Genomic DNA, 14,674 nt, shown 5'->3' with positions numbered 1-14,674 from the left:
GGAGGGTTAAGTGATATGCCCAGAGTCGCAAGGAGCTGCAGTGGGAATCAAACCCAATTCCCTTGGTTCTTGGGCTACTGCACTAACCACTAGGCTACTCCACTCCAAACATATGAGTCAAACATATCGTCATTCCAACCGGTTTTCTAAAATTTTTGCTAAGCTCCTGGCTCACTTACTGCTGTGAGTCTTTGCTGCCTTGGACCAGGGTTAAGTGGCCATTTTTCTCAATGGAGGAGGGTGACTAGTGGAGTGCTGCCGGGATCTGTACTGGGACCAGTGCTATTTTAACATATTTATAAGATGCAGCGGGACAAATCTCAGTTTCTTGGTTTCACGGTACTTTAGGCTGGCTCAAGCTCGGGACTTTGTGGCGGTTGCGGATAGATGGAGTACAGAGGTCGGTAGGAGTGTTTCAGCATAGTTGCTGTTATCGGCTCTCCAGAGTGGCATACTTTTGGTGCATATTGCGGAATTGCGGGAGTGCCATTTTCGAACAGTAGATAGGGCATATTTTTCTCAGAGACAGGCCTTTCGTGTTGGGGTCTCGGATTCGCATTGTTGTAGGAAGTGTAAGAGGATGGAGGCAACGTTCTTTCATGGTATGTGGCAGTGTAGGTTGATTTCTTCGTTCTGGTTGGCAATCGGTCAATTTCTGGAAGGGGTGTTAGGGCGCAGGATTATATTAACTTTTGAGAGAGCTTTATTTAGTGCGCCTGGCCTGTGGCAGGAGGGTTCAAGGGGTGAGAAATTGTTTCTGGGTAAGGCATGTATACTGGGGAGGAAATGCAACCTTCTTTATTGGACTCGGGATTGCCCCACCTTCCTTCTGGCATTGGAGGAATAAGCTCCATGAATTAATGTCATGGGAGTCTAGAGGAGCAAGTTGGTCCCCGGGAAGGCAGTGGAGGTTTATCGTAGTGTGGGAGGCATATTTGAACAAAATTTTGCAGCAGGCGCGTAGTCAATAAGCTCCCTTGGGGTGGATAGGTTGTATAGCAGGGGGTGAATTGAGCAGTGTTTTGGGGGTTGGGGGGGAGATTCAAGAGTAGTATTACGATCAATGTGGGTAGATTTGTCGGAGTTTGGGGGGGGAGGTGGGAGGGGTAGTAATGATTGGGGTTTAGGTTAGATTTGTTATTCTTTTGGGGGATATTGATCTGTTCCTTGCAAGACTACCTTATATGTTTATGTGCAGTTGATCATTGTATGGTCAGGGCAATAAATCTGGTGCTGGGCTGTAGGAGGGGGGTGGGAGAGGTTAAAATGGTTAAAAGTTTGATGACTGTATTTGTCTTTTTGTATTGAGTGGGTGTTAGCTGTTCTGGCAGGGTTTCTGTCGGTTACCAATAGTTTCCATCTATTTCTGTCATCAATAAAAATTGTTTAAAGTTAGCATATTTATAGATGATCTGGAAATCGGAACGAATGAGTGAAGTGATTACATTTGCAGATGACATGAAACTATTCAAAATTGTCAAAACGCATGCTAGAGGCACGTTAGTGCTTTTAGTGCATGCTAACCATTATCGTGCGCTAACTGTGTAGGCGCCCACAATATTCTTGTGGGCGCCTACACAGCGCGCCCTAATTTTGTGCACGCTCTAAAAATGTTTGCGCACCTTTGTAAACAGGGCCACTAATGTAGGCAAATGCAAGGTGATGTACATTGGGAAGAATAATCCAAATTGTAGTTTCTTTCCTATATTTGGCCTTATTACTGTTTTACACCCCTTTACAAAGCTATATAAGTGGGAAGCTGACCTTAATAATACCTATGCCTGAGGTTGTTGGGAGAAAGGATTTAAATACCTCTTTAAAGTCTCGCTAGCTAGTAACCTTGTTGAAAATGGGTTTAAAAAGTTTTTATGATTGGTATTTTACTCCTGAACGACTGCTCAAGATATTTCCTCAGGCATCTTATCAGTGTTGGAGAAACTGTGTCAGCCGGGGCACATTTTATCATGTCTGGTGGGCTTGCCCTGAAGGCTTAGCTGTCTTGGACCTCTATATTGAATTTAGTCCAGCAAATTTTACATAAACATTATCCTCAATGGTCATGATACTTACTGCGTTTAATATCTTAAGCCTTTAGAGTTTACAGTGGAGCATCACAAGTTGGCAATACAGGTGTTTACTGCTGGAAAATTGGCGTTGGCCCAATCCTGGAAGCTATCCTTGCTGCCATCTATGTCTCGAGTTCTCCAAAAATTGGATTTTGTTTTTCAAATGTCCAAATTAACTGCCTTGAGGCATGGACATTTAGCTGCTTTTTCTAAAGTTTGGTGTGTTTATGAAACATGGAGATCCGCTTCAACTCAGGGATCTCGATCTTAACTGTTTTTCATTCACTTCTATAAGGGGGGAGGGGTTTGGGTGCTGGTAGATGGGGGGAGGGGTGGAGTTTGTTGGCTGTTGACTTTATTACGGTTTGTTATATTACTTCTGCTTTTGTAGTGCTTGCATCTGTTTTGCAATAAAGTTTTGAAAAATTAAAAAATATGTCGTCATTCTAGGTATGTGAACACAGACTGTAGTCTAGCCGCCCGATAGTAGCGCTATTTAACAGGCCAGAAACAGGTCCTAGCTAGTTAAATAGCATTTAACCGGCTGTCTGTGAACATTCAGTGGGAGATAGCCGATTATCTTCCATTGAATATTCGCAGTCAGCGCTTAGCGAATAACTGGCTGTATCACGTGATATAGCCAGCTATCCACTAATAGTGTATCACCGGCTAAGTTTGATGGCCAAATTAGGCCATCAAAATAGCAGGACTATCTTTGGCCGGTTTTAACTTAACTGGCCAGCACTGAATATTGACTTGGCCAGTAAAGTTGAAACTTGTCAAAAGTAAACCGAATATTCAGTGCCGGTCACTGGAAACGGCCCAGCATTGAATATCCGAGTTCAGCGCCGACAGCGGGAGTTGGCCTAGCTAGCTCCTGCAATCTGAGTATCGGCCCCTAGGTTTTCATTTGCAAACTTATATTGGTTACTTTCAGACTGCACATATAGCCACAGAGTCCATTAAGACATTTGTACCTTCTTTTTCTGTGGGCATGTTTTCCAATCAAAACAACGCTTGAATAACTTTTAAAATACAAAAGTGTGCATTGTGGCAACCCCCCCCCCCCCCCCCCTTCTTAGGAACCGATTTCTACAAATTTTTTTGCCCGAGCAGTGTTTTTGAAAATTGGTATGTTACTGCCTGATAGATATGCACCACATGTAAATTTTTCTGCAGACTTAACTGTTCATCCAGATGCACCAGATTGGGTTAAATCTGTCCATCTGCATGTGCATGACTTTTATGGCAAAGTTGATTTGCTGCCAATGAAAGTAGGGTTATGTAGGTCATTCACTTCATTGGAATCCTTCTTGCCAACAGGAAAGATGTTTTGATCTGGTAAGTTATATATTTTCAGTAATTCTCAGTGTCAACCACATTTAAACGCACTTTGCTTTCAAGTAAAATCCACTAATTGAGGCAACTGTGTTTAATGATGTCTCTTTCTTCCAGAGTACCTCTGTAAATATGCAGTGCCATGCTTAATTGGTATCTCACGTGCATTTGGTCGCTACAGCAACACAGACGAGGCCCTGTTAACCAAGTTGTTCCCAAAGGTCTTGCCACAGACTGCAAGGGCCCCAGAGGACCTGGAGGGGGTCCGCAGGCGCTCCTTCAATGACTTCCGGTCAATTATTCCCACTTCCTTGCTAACCGTGTGCCAGGGCGACTCTCTGAAGAGAAAGAACAACATGTCCAGTGGCTCTCAGGTTTGGAACTCTTCCTTGTCCTGTTCCACATGCACAGCAGAGAGACCACATTTAGTTACCTGATGGGTTATTGCTATGTAAGGGACACTTGCAGTAGTGTTGCCTCTGATGTGCCTGTTCTGTGGTGGTGCTGTGTGTATGTGTACATGTGTGTATAGTTTGCACTGCTGATGCCCATGTTGTACTTGTTTTGAGGAGAGCTGTGCACATGTATGTAATTTGCACTGCTTGTTCTGTGGTGGATCTGTATTTGTGTATTTAGTTTGCAGTGCTGCTACCTGGGTTGGCTAGAGTTCTGTGTATGTGTGGGTGAGTGTACTTGTTCTGTAGGAGAGCTGTGTGGGGGTATGGGTGTCCCTGTTCTGTAGGAGAGGTCTGTGGAAGGGTGGGTGTACCGGTTGTAAAGCTCATTGTGGGTGGGTGGGTGTACCTGTTCTGTAGTAGAGCTCGGGGTATATGTGTGTAGTTGTACCTGTTCTGTAGTAGAGCTCTGTGTGTATATATATATATGTGTGTGTGTATGTATGTATATATATATATATATATATATGTATGTGTTGTTGTACCTGTTCTGTGGTGGAGCTCTGCTTGTGTATGGAATGTATCTGTTGTGTTCTGAAACTCTGTGTGTATGTATGTAGTTTACACTGCTGCTTTCAGTATAGTACATGTTTGGAGGTGGGAAAGGAAAGAGGCTTGCAGTATTGCTGCCTCTGCCTTGCACATTTCCTGTTTCTTGTGTTAAAACACAGCAGTTGGGTAATGGAATCTTCAGTACTAAACTAATTTGGTAAAAGGATACTCGGAACATCAATCATAAAAATACATAAAATCACAGCTAGGAAGTATTGTTAAAAGCACACTTTATTACAATTATGAACATACATATTATACAAAATATTGCTTGACATGTTTTTGGCCAAATATTTGTAGTAGGGGGTATAAGAAAGAGTGGGACCACAGTAGCCAAATAGATGGTGACCACCTAAAGGAGTAAAGAAAACAAGAAAATGTGGAACCAAAGTAGATAAGAGAGAGTAACAAAAGGAAGTGATTAACAGACAAACTTAAGGATATGTTTACTAAGGTGCGTTAGCGTTTTTGAACGTTCCTTTAAAGTTAAGTCGCTTTAAATTTTAATGCACCAGTACATTCCTATGTGCCTATACCGCACCTTAGTAAACACAGCCCTTATACACGTAAAGGTACATAAGAGTACAAGGGAAGTGAAAAAGGAGGGAGAGAAGGAAGGAGAAAGAATGAGGGAGGGAGACTAGGAAGAGGGGACGAGAAGAGAGAAAGAGGAAGGAGAAGGAGGGAAGGGAATGGGGGAAAGCTTACCTCAAGAAAGTTTCCCCTTCCTCCTTTTTCCTTACTTTTTTCTTCCGGTTCCCTTTTTCCCCTCCCTGTCCCCTTATGTCCCTTTTAAGTTTGTTTGTGAACCACTTTTTTTTATTATGTGTTATGATTTTTAACATTTTATATGCCAATGCTCTATTTTATATGTTACAACTAATAGGTTACCCTAATCTCGGTAGGTTAGGGGTATCCAGGAACCATTTTATATTACAGTATCCAAGCCCGAAGAATGTTGTCTGAAGTCGATATTTTCTACTACTTTTCCATTCTTAACTCTCGTATTTAGAACACTTTACCTTTCCAGATAAGAATCATGACAAGTTATTGCTTATTTAGAAAGTTTTTAAAACCATGTTTGTTTAGGAAGTGTTTATTATGTTAATCATGGGGTCTGGCATTAGAATTGTGTTTTTGTAATTCTTCAGGAAGTGTCTGGATTTCTTTTAATCTGTAATCTGTATAGAACGTAGAGGTTATTGTGGACTATAAGAATACAAAGTTTCTCTTATCTACTTTGAATTCCCGTTGTCTTCACTTTTTCAGATGTTCACCAGAGTAATACTTTATGCAGGTAGGTTTGCTAGAGCTACACTGCTTTGGCGCAATCTGCATTGGTTGCCTATGGAGGCCTGTGTGAAGTTTAAACTTTGTACTCTGGATTTTGGGATAGCACATAGTGCAGCTTCCTTACTTTGTATGTCATTGGTTTAATTCCTATTTGATTATAAATACTTGCATTGTGAAAAATGTTCTTTTCCTTCAGTTAAACAGAGTTGCTATAAATGAATTCATAGGAGTCTATATTCAACCAGTGTGGCACTTCATGTTTTGCTGACAGCCGCCAGTTTTATGCCTGAAAATTCAATACTGGACCAGGTCCGAGCTGTGGCATTGAAATTTTGGGTTTGCAGAGCCGGTTAAGTGCAATATTCAGCACTTAACTGGCAATGGGGCACCACATAAAGGGTGTCTTTTAGAAAGCCGTGCTAGTGATTCCTGCGTGGCAAATAAGAGGAAACCCATAGAAATTGAATGGAATCGCTAGCGTGGCTTTGTAAAAGAGGCCCAAAGGTAGGCTTGATTGTTATGCAGTCCTATTTAAGCGGTTACCTTGGCCAGTTAAGTGCTGAATATTGGCACTTAACTGACCAAGTGCTGACTCTGCCCCTGAATGGCCCCAAAATAGCCACTTTTGAGTTTGGCACTAACCGGTTATTTTCAGTGGTACTAACCAGTCAAGTGCCACTGAAAATTATTATTATTTATTGCATTTGTATCCCACATTTTCCCACCTATTTGCAGGCTCAATGTGGCTTACAGAGATTTGTCATGACATAATCATTACAGGCTTAAAGAGAGTTGTTATGACATATTCATTACAGGATATAAATACAATATAAGATAGTGTGCTAAAGTTGAGTAAAGGAATTGAAAAGGAAAGGTATTAGGCGGGATAGTATAGAGGTGGACTTTCGTAGCTGGGTGGGTTATTAAGGTGGTTTTGTCAGGCTATGGGTTCTCTTTGTATGCCTTGTTGAAGCGATATTTCTTCAAAGATTTGCGGAAGTTAGTTATTTCATCAATAGTTTTCAGGTCTGTAGGTAGTGCATTCCACAACTGTGTGCTCATGTAAGAGAAGGTGGTGGCATGTGTCAGCTTGTATTTTAGACCTTTACAGCTGGGGAAGTGCAGATTGAGAAATTTGCGGGATGACCTTACGGTCAAATGACTAGTTAGCCCCGAACAAGCAATTTAACTGGCCAGGAGCCGTTTCTGGCTAGTTAAATTGTTCTGAATATTAACCCAGTAGTCTTTTTTGTTTATTTTTATAAAGTTACATGGAAATACTTTTAAAACAAATAGGAGGAAATATTTTTTCACTCCATAAATAAGCTCTGGAACTCATTGCCGGAGGATGTGGTAACAGCGGTTTGCGTATCTGTGTTTAAAAGAAGTTCGGACAATTACCTGGAGGAAAGGTTCATAGTCTGCTATTGAGACAGACATGTGGAAGCCACTGCTTGCCCTGGGATTGGTAGCATAGAATGTTGCTACTCCTTGGGATTCCGGAATCTTGCTACTCTTTGGGGTTACATATAGTAACATAGTAGATGACAGCAGAAAAAGACCTGCACGGTCCATCCAGTTTGCCCAACAAGATAAACTCACATGTGCTACTTTTTGTGTATACCTTACCTTGATTTGTACCTGTCCTTTTCAGGGCACAGACCTGCCCAGCACTATCCCCGCCTCCCAACCACCAGTCCCGCCTCCCACCACCGGCTCTGGCACAGACCATATAAGTCTGCCCAGCACCATCCCTGCCTCCCGCCACCGGCTCTGCCACCCAATCTCGGCTAAGCTCCTTAGGATCCATTCCTTCTGAACAGGATTCCTTTATGTTTCTCCCACGCATGTTTGAATTCCGTTACTGTTTTCGTTTCCAGGAATGTTGCTAATATATGGGTTTCTGCCAGATACCAGTGACCTGGATTGGCCACTGTTGGAAGCAGGATACTGGGCTAGATGGATCATTGGTCTGACCCAGTAAAAAGCTTATGTTTTTATTTTCATGCCAAGTGGCTGTAATTTGAAATTCACTACCAGTAAATGTGAATTTAAAAACAAACTATTATTTGCCTGATGTCTCTAATAAACCAGAGGTTATGCCCGGGTCTTCTGAATATTAACATATTAACATTCAGGAAATAAGAAAGATAATAAGGATAAAGATTTAACTGCAGTTTTAGAGGAGTCCTTTTCTGATTTGAAGAAAAGATCAACATTATTGGGCTCATTTATCTTTGAACAAGATCTAAATGCTATTAGGAGACTTTACTTTCGGAATAATCAAGTACGATTTTGTGGTCCAAAAATTTTTTTTTTTTTTTTTTTTTTTTGGGGGGGGGGGGGGGGGTCTTTTACTAAAGTTTAGCTTCAGTTATCTGCAGCAGGGCCCATTTTATTCCTATGGGCCCTGCTGCAGATAACTCGAGCTAAGCTTTAGTAAAACATCCTCTTGGATTTTTCCAGATGTGACACAGGAATAGTGCAAGTTTTTTTCTTTCGATGAGGGACAAAATTAAGCTTGGTGCTTCATATTAACTTGCCTATCCATGTAAATGCCTGATTCGATATTTAGGGGTTAAATATGTTTTTTGCTCCAGAACAGTTGAGATCATTTTTTGACCTGTTTAATAAATATCTTCTTAAGGAATAATTTTAGAATGTTTTAATCACTGTAATTTCTGGTTAATTCTTTTGTGATCCGCTTTGAACCACCAAGGCAGAATCTTGTGGAATGTGTGACCATCTCTAGGAAAAGGTGACTAAAGTCATCAGAAACAAAAAATGAGGTTTTAATGAATTCTTATAATACAACTGTTCAAACCCTATCCTTTTAAGTGAAAAAATAAAAAAGTTATAGAACTTCAAACATGTAACTTTTTCAGACTGCTTATGGACCCATGATGTAAAGAATTGGCCATTCTCAACATTTTTAGGTCTGCTGCTATAGTCACTTTTCCCAGAGACAGTCACATATAAGTTAATTCAGGCATCTATTTGACAACCGTGGTCCTACTCTTTTTATATAGCCCCAACACAGGCATTTGGCAATATTTTGTGTTATATGTGTGTCTCTTATGTATTTATTTATTTTACACTGGCTTGATATACCCATCGCATTGAAAACGCATCAAGATGATTAACAATCTCTCAAATAAGTTAAAAAGAGAGATAGAGAGGGAAGAGAAAACATGAAAAAAAGCCTTTACATGTGTGAATGTTAAAGCTTGACAGAAAAGCCAGGTCTTGACTGTTTTTTTGAATGTTGGTAGGAGGGTTTTGATTTTATTTCAAATGGTAGGTTGTTCCAGAGTTTGGTCTGGCATAACAAAATGCCGTTTCGCGGGTGATGTCTTTAAATGAAGTTGGGGGGAGAGGAGTTGAAGGAGGGCATTCTGAGAGGATCATAGTGTACATGCGGTAGTGTTTGGAACCAGGAGGATGGTGATGTAATCTGGAGCAGAAGGTAGAAGGCCTTTTTGTTCCAGGATCAGACGTTTGAACAAATGTAGAAGATCTTTGTGTTCCAGGATCAGATATTTGAACTGGATGTGAGCCGGCATTCGGAGCCAATTCTCAGTGATTTAATAATAGAGAAATGTGATCAAAACGCTGAGCATTATGAAGTTAACTTGACAGCTGTTGACTGAAGAAGTTGTAAGTGCTTAAGGGAAGATAGTGGAAGACCAGAAAATAAGGAATTACAATAACCTAGGTAGATGATAACTAAGGAAAGAATCAGCATTCGGATAGAAGGTGAGGGTAAATATGGCTTAACTGAGCGAATACGCTGTAACTCAGAGAAGAAGGATTGGAAAACCTTGTCAGTATGTCCTTTTTAAAAGTCAGTTTGTGGTCAAAAATCACTCCCAGAATCTTTACCTTATTGCAGAATTTAAGAACATGTTCCATAATAGAAGTAGAATCTCCTGGCAGGTCCCTCCTTCCTCCACATGTTTTGGCATACATGTAGAGATTCTATGTAGGGTTTTGCTGACTCTAGGCTATGAAACACCTTTCCATTGCTTCTCTGTATGATATCCTCCCACCAGCAATTCAAAAAGTCCCTCAAAACCCACCTTTTCTAACAAGCCTTATACATAACATTTCCTCATCGCTGACTGGTTAGGTATTGGAGCAGCTACCGATTCCTTGGATTGATGAACACCAACCTTTTTTTCTTTTTTATTCCTTCTCTATCCTTGAATTGTAACACTTACATTTCTTCCTATTTCTCTTCCCTACTTTTGTGCTACCTATTGGCTTACTCTGTTTATACTGACTATGTAAACCTTCTTGATGGCTTGACTAAAGGGTGGTATATCAAAAAAATTTGGAACTTGGAAGGTGTGGAAAGTTCAGGTATGTAGGGGTTAGGGAAATAAATAGCTTCACATTTAGAGACAAATACTGAATAAGGTGGGGACAAGGATAGAACCCTAGGGATAAAGGGATGATAGTGAGCTGTTTGCATCCTAGAAAGAGCAATCAGTATGGTTTTTAACAGTACCTCCTAGCTGTGACTGTGTGGAATTTTATAATTTAATTACTTACGACTTTGATTATATTATTGTGGGAAATCAACCATGGACTTCAGAAACAAAAGGGACAACCTTGATATTTCTAAGAAGATTATAAATCTTCTTACAAATATCAAGGTTTTCCATTGTTTGTTTCTGGAGTCCACGGTTGATTTCTCACTTGTCTTCTGCTGTTGCTGTTATCCCATGGGATTTCAGGGTTCTCCACTTCGGTGGATTTCTACTGCATTATATTATTGTGAACACGTTATTTTTACCATCTTATTTGAGTAGCTTAGCTTCCATCACCCAACTGCTGTGTTTTGCTAGGGGCCTGATATTCAGCCCTTGGTAGTAAGTAGCTTCGAGCCTTGGGCTGAACTAACCCTGGATATTCAATGCTGGGGTGTGCAAGGCTCCCGGCATTTAATAATCGTGTTTTTCTGACCACCTGAAAGTTAACCAGACACTGGCCAATATTCAAATTAGTATAACTTGGTGCCTAAAGTTAGGATAGCTATTTTATTGCCAGTTATCAGACTGAAAACCACCGCTAACTGGCGAAGTTGATGCTGTACCGTAACTCTGCCCATGGCTGCCCCTAACCTATCCAGTTAGGGGATGGCGGTTAGCAGACATATTCAGCAGTACTAACAGGTTAAGGGCTTCTGAATATTGGTGGCTGGCTGGCTCACTCAGCAGGGTTTAACCGGCTAGGAGCCTCCCCTGCCCAGTTAAACCCTTTTGAATATCAATCCCTAGGTTTGCTTTTTGGAGGGGAGTGGATGTGTGTTTTGTTCACAGTAGGGGTACCTTCTTTGTTTTGCTGGAGGGTTTTTTGGTATTCACATTTTTTTGTGCATGGATAACTGTATAGGAAGAGACTCTGCAAGCTCTGTGCAATCTGCAGGTTCATCTAAACTTCAGCCAGCTCTGAACAAGCTTCTGGTGAATAAAGTATGATTGCTTTGTCCTTGGTGTTCTAGGTCAGTCCTGACCAGGCAGTGCCCCTTCCCTGCTCTCCTGGAGGTTGTGCCGTTCAGTACTTTGAAGGTAAAGCCTTGACTGCTTAGTGTATATTTCTTTTCACAGTGCATCCTGATTTTTATGGCTTTTCTGAATCATAGAAACAAGGAGCAAAGATTTCCTGGCTCTTTAGGCATTTGTGCTGAAAGGACAGAGCACCTGGGATGGTAGAGTTTAGTCATTACAATTACAGTGATTGTGGACAATTTCCCATGATTTAGTATAAATGCTAGGTCAGTATGTAATAAGACCTTGCTTATTAAGGATTGGATTGCAGAATTTCAGCCAGATCTTGTTTTTATAACGGAGACCTGGCTGAAGTTAAATGAGGATCCATTGTTGTTAGATATATGTCCATTAAAGGGAATAAAGGGTCATGGATTTGATATACTGCCTTTCTGTGGGTACAACCAAAGCAGTTCACATATATTATATGCAGGTATTTTTTCTGTTTTAGGAGCTCATAATGTAAGTTTGTACCTGTGGCAAGGGAGGGTTAAGTGACTTGCCAAGGGTCTCAAGGAGCTGCAGTGGGAATTTAATACAATTCCCCAGGTTCTCAGCCCACAGCAATAACCATTAGGCTACTCCTCCACTAAGATATCAGGTGCTTCATAAACCCAGATCCTATAAGCAAGGAAGTGGTTTAGCTATTATTCACAAAATGTTTTTTAAGTGAAGATGGTGGATTCAGTACAGATGCCAGAAGTAGAACTAATGGCTTGTGAAATAATGAATAAGTTGGGTTGTCTTTTGATCTGCTATCCACCTGGTAACATAGTAACATAGTAAATGACGGCAGAAAAAGACCTGCATGGTCCATCCAGTCTGCCCAACAAGATAAACTCATATGTGCTACTTTTTGTGTATACCCTACTTTGATTTGTACCTGTCCTCTTCAGGGCACAGACCGTATAAGTCTGCCCAGCACTATCCCCGCCTTCCAACCACTGGCTCTGGCACAGACCGTATAAGTCTGCCTAGCACTATCCCCGCCTCCCGCCACCGGCTCTGCCACCCAATCTCGGCTAAGCTCCTTAGGATCCATTCCTTCTGAACAGGATTCCTTTATGTTTATCCCACGCGTGTTTGAATTCTGTTACCGTTTTCATTTCCACACCTCCCGCAGGAGGGCATTCCAAGCATCCACTACTCTCTCCGTGAAAAAATACCTCCTGACATTTTTCTTGAGTCTGCCCCCCTTCAACTGTAAAAGAATCCTTGTGAAATTATATTGCAGGCTTTGTCTTATTGGAAGATGTGAATTTACACCTCAAGAACAGGACTGATTCTAATGTTTGTGAAGTTTTGAATTTTTTTGATATTGTAGGTTTTAAGGTTTATGATAGTTAGTTTTCATATCAGAGGACATCAATTGGATATACTAACTTTCTCATCAAGTTTTTCTTCTAATCTTTATATCACAGATGCCAGCTGGTCCCCTTTGATATAGTCAGACTATGTTTTACTTGAATTTCTATTGAATTGGAAAGGAATATCCTTTCCAGATATGAGGGCTCAGAAAACTGTATACTAAACAGTTACTGGAAGATAGTTAGTTATTTATTTAATTTGTTTTGCATTTCATTAGAGATTATCTAGTTGTTTTTTTTTAAATTGTAATTAGACTGGTCTAGCAGGAACCAGGGAATGGAAATTAACAGGTATGAATACGTTTCTCGTTTGCTGTTTTTCCTTCCTGGGTTACTTAGAAGACTGAGATGCTAACATAATGCAATGACATCTTAAAGGATGAAGTTTCTTCACCTGTAATGAACTGTCTCAGTTACTCTGTGAAAATATGATACAAGGAAACTCCTAAGTTAAGTAATGTGGTGCTGACATGCTTGTTCCTCCTTTTCTTAGAGGGAGGGTATAATTGTAAGCTGATGCCCATGTAGATCATTGATGTGGCAAAGTTTGACAAATACCAGCTCTTACAGCCTGAGCTTAATTAACATACTCTGGAGTGTGATGGTAGCTGAATACCTTCCTACTGGCCTGCTGAAGCAGTGTATTTTGTTAATAAATTAATTTCCCTTTTATGGAATGAAATCAGGTGAAAGTGGGGGGTAGAACCTGGAATTTCTGCCACTTTTGCTACAGTGACTAGATGGGAAATGTTTGACATGGTTACATCACATCTAAGCTGTGTGAGTTAGAGAAGCTCATGGTCAGTTCTCATCTCTGCTTGCTTGGATTCTGACATTATTTTCAATTATTATCAAACATCAAGAGAGTTTTTTTAAGACACCCAGTCCCATAGAAATTTAACTATTCTAGCCTTTGTTTTTTAAACTGTCGATTTTTTTAATGAAAAAAAAAATATAAAAAGTACAAACACACAAAGTAACTGCAGTAACGACCACTAGAACAGCCCTAACCCCCATCAAAAAGCTATTCCAGTCTTTTATTTTAATTAGGTACCTTTTGCTGTCTCTCTGCAAGAAAAATACAAATGTTTTCTTTATTTTACAGGTTCTTACCTACCTGATGGAAGTGCCCTGGACCCAGACTATTACTTCTCCAGAATCAGTTCCAGTTTCTCTGTGTCTCCCCTTATCAAAGGCATTAACAATAAAGAGTTTGATATTCCGCTGGACACGCTCCGTCAGCTGCTGCAGATGGTGCGTAGAGTCATCCTGGGTCACTCAGGATGGTGGTTCACAAGCAGGCAGTAATGCAGTCACTACTGAAACAACGGCCATGAGACCAAAAGCACCATTTTTTAAAAATAACTTTTTATTTATGAAAAATAAGAAATACAAAATATCATAACATAGTTAAACAAGCACAGAAGAAAAGAGCCCCAACCAAGCCCACTGAACCCCCCCCCCCCCCCACAAGACCCCAATTCTCCTCAACCCCTCCCTCACACAGCTAAGGCACAAAATCCTCTGAGAGGAGATTAATATCAAAATAATAGTACAGAAAACCTCCATTGCCCCCCTCAATAAAAGCTAGATGCTCTGAATATATTCCGGATCCTATAAGGGTCCCAACACCTGAGATGAGCGTCAATGATTATAAGACTCCCAGGTTTTGTGAAAGGAAAGCATCTGACCACGCTGTATAACAGTAAGTTTAGTCATCTGGTAAATATAGTAGTTTTTTAAGTACCTTGTCCTTCAGGGGTGCAAGTGGCTGTTTCAAAAGCCCCATTTTATATAGAAGATAGAGATCAGAATGGAGATACCAGGTTGGGACATACTTCGTTCTGGTGGTATTTTAGAAAAGGATCTGCCAACATGTGCGGTGGTTGCATGTGTATTTGCCGGCATGTGCAGCGAGATCAGTCCTTTTACAAATATACATTTTGGAAAAATGAACGGCACAGACCCGGCAGCTTCCAGCTCTTAATTGTCTGATATCCAGGTAGGGGCCCAAGCTGAGGAATCCTAATAGCACATTGGTTGAGGGGAGG

At 40.8% G+C, this 14,674-nt stretch overlaps 1 protein-coding gene across 1 annotated transcript in view; it reads left to right on the top strand.

Moving 5' to 3' along the window:
- The window catches only part of PI4KA (phosphatidylinositol 4-kinase alpha), a 205,370-nt gene that overhangs the window by 13,963 nt on the left and 176,733 nt on the right, over positions 1-14,674 (top strand). Inside the window, exons 6-8 of the mRNA XM_030219598.1 lie at positions 3,522-3,778; positions 11,211-11,277; positions 13,729-13,877. Coding sequence (XP_030075458.1) covers positions 3,522-3,778; positions 11,211-11,277; positions 13,729-13,877 — 473 coding nt within the window. The remainder of the gene's footprint in view (positions 1-3,521; positions 3,779-11,210; positions 11,278-13,728; positions 13,878-14,674) is intronic.

This window comes from Microcaecilia unicolor, chromosome 11, assembly GCF_901765095.1.
Source record: "Microcaecilia unicolor chromosome 11, aMicUni1.1, whole genome shotgun sequence".
In the NCBI taxonomy this organism is placed as follows: Eukaryota; Metazoa; Chordata; class Amphibia; order Gymnophiona; family Siphonopidae; genus Microcaecilia; species Microcaecilia unicolor.
Note: the sequence above shows the minus strand (reverse complement) of the source record. Positions and strands in the feature narration are given on the sequence as shown.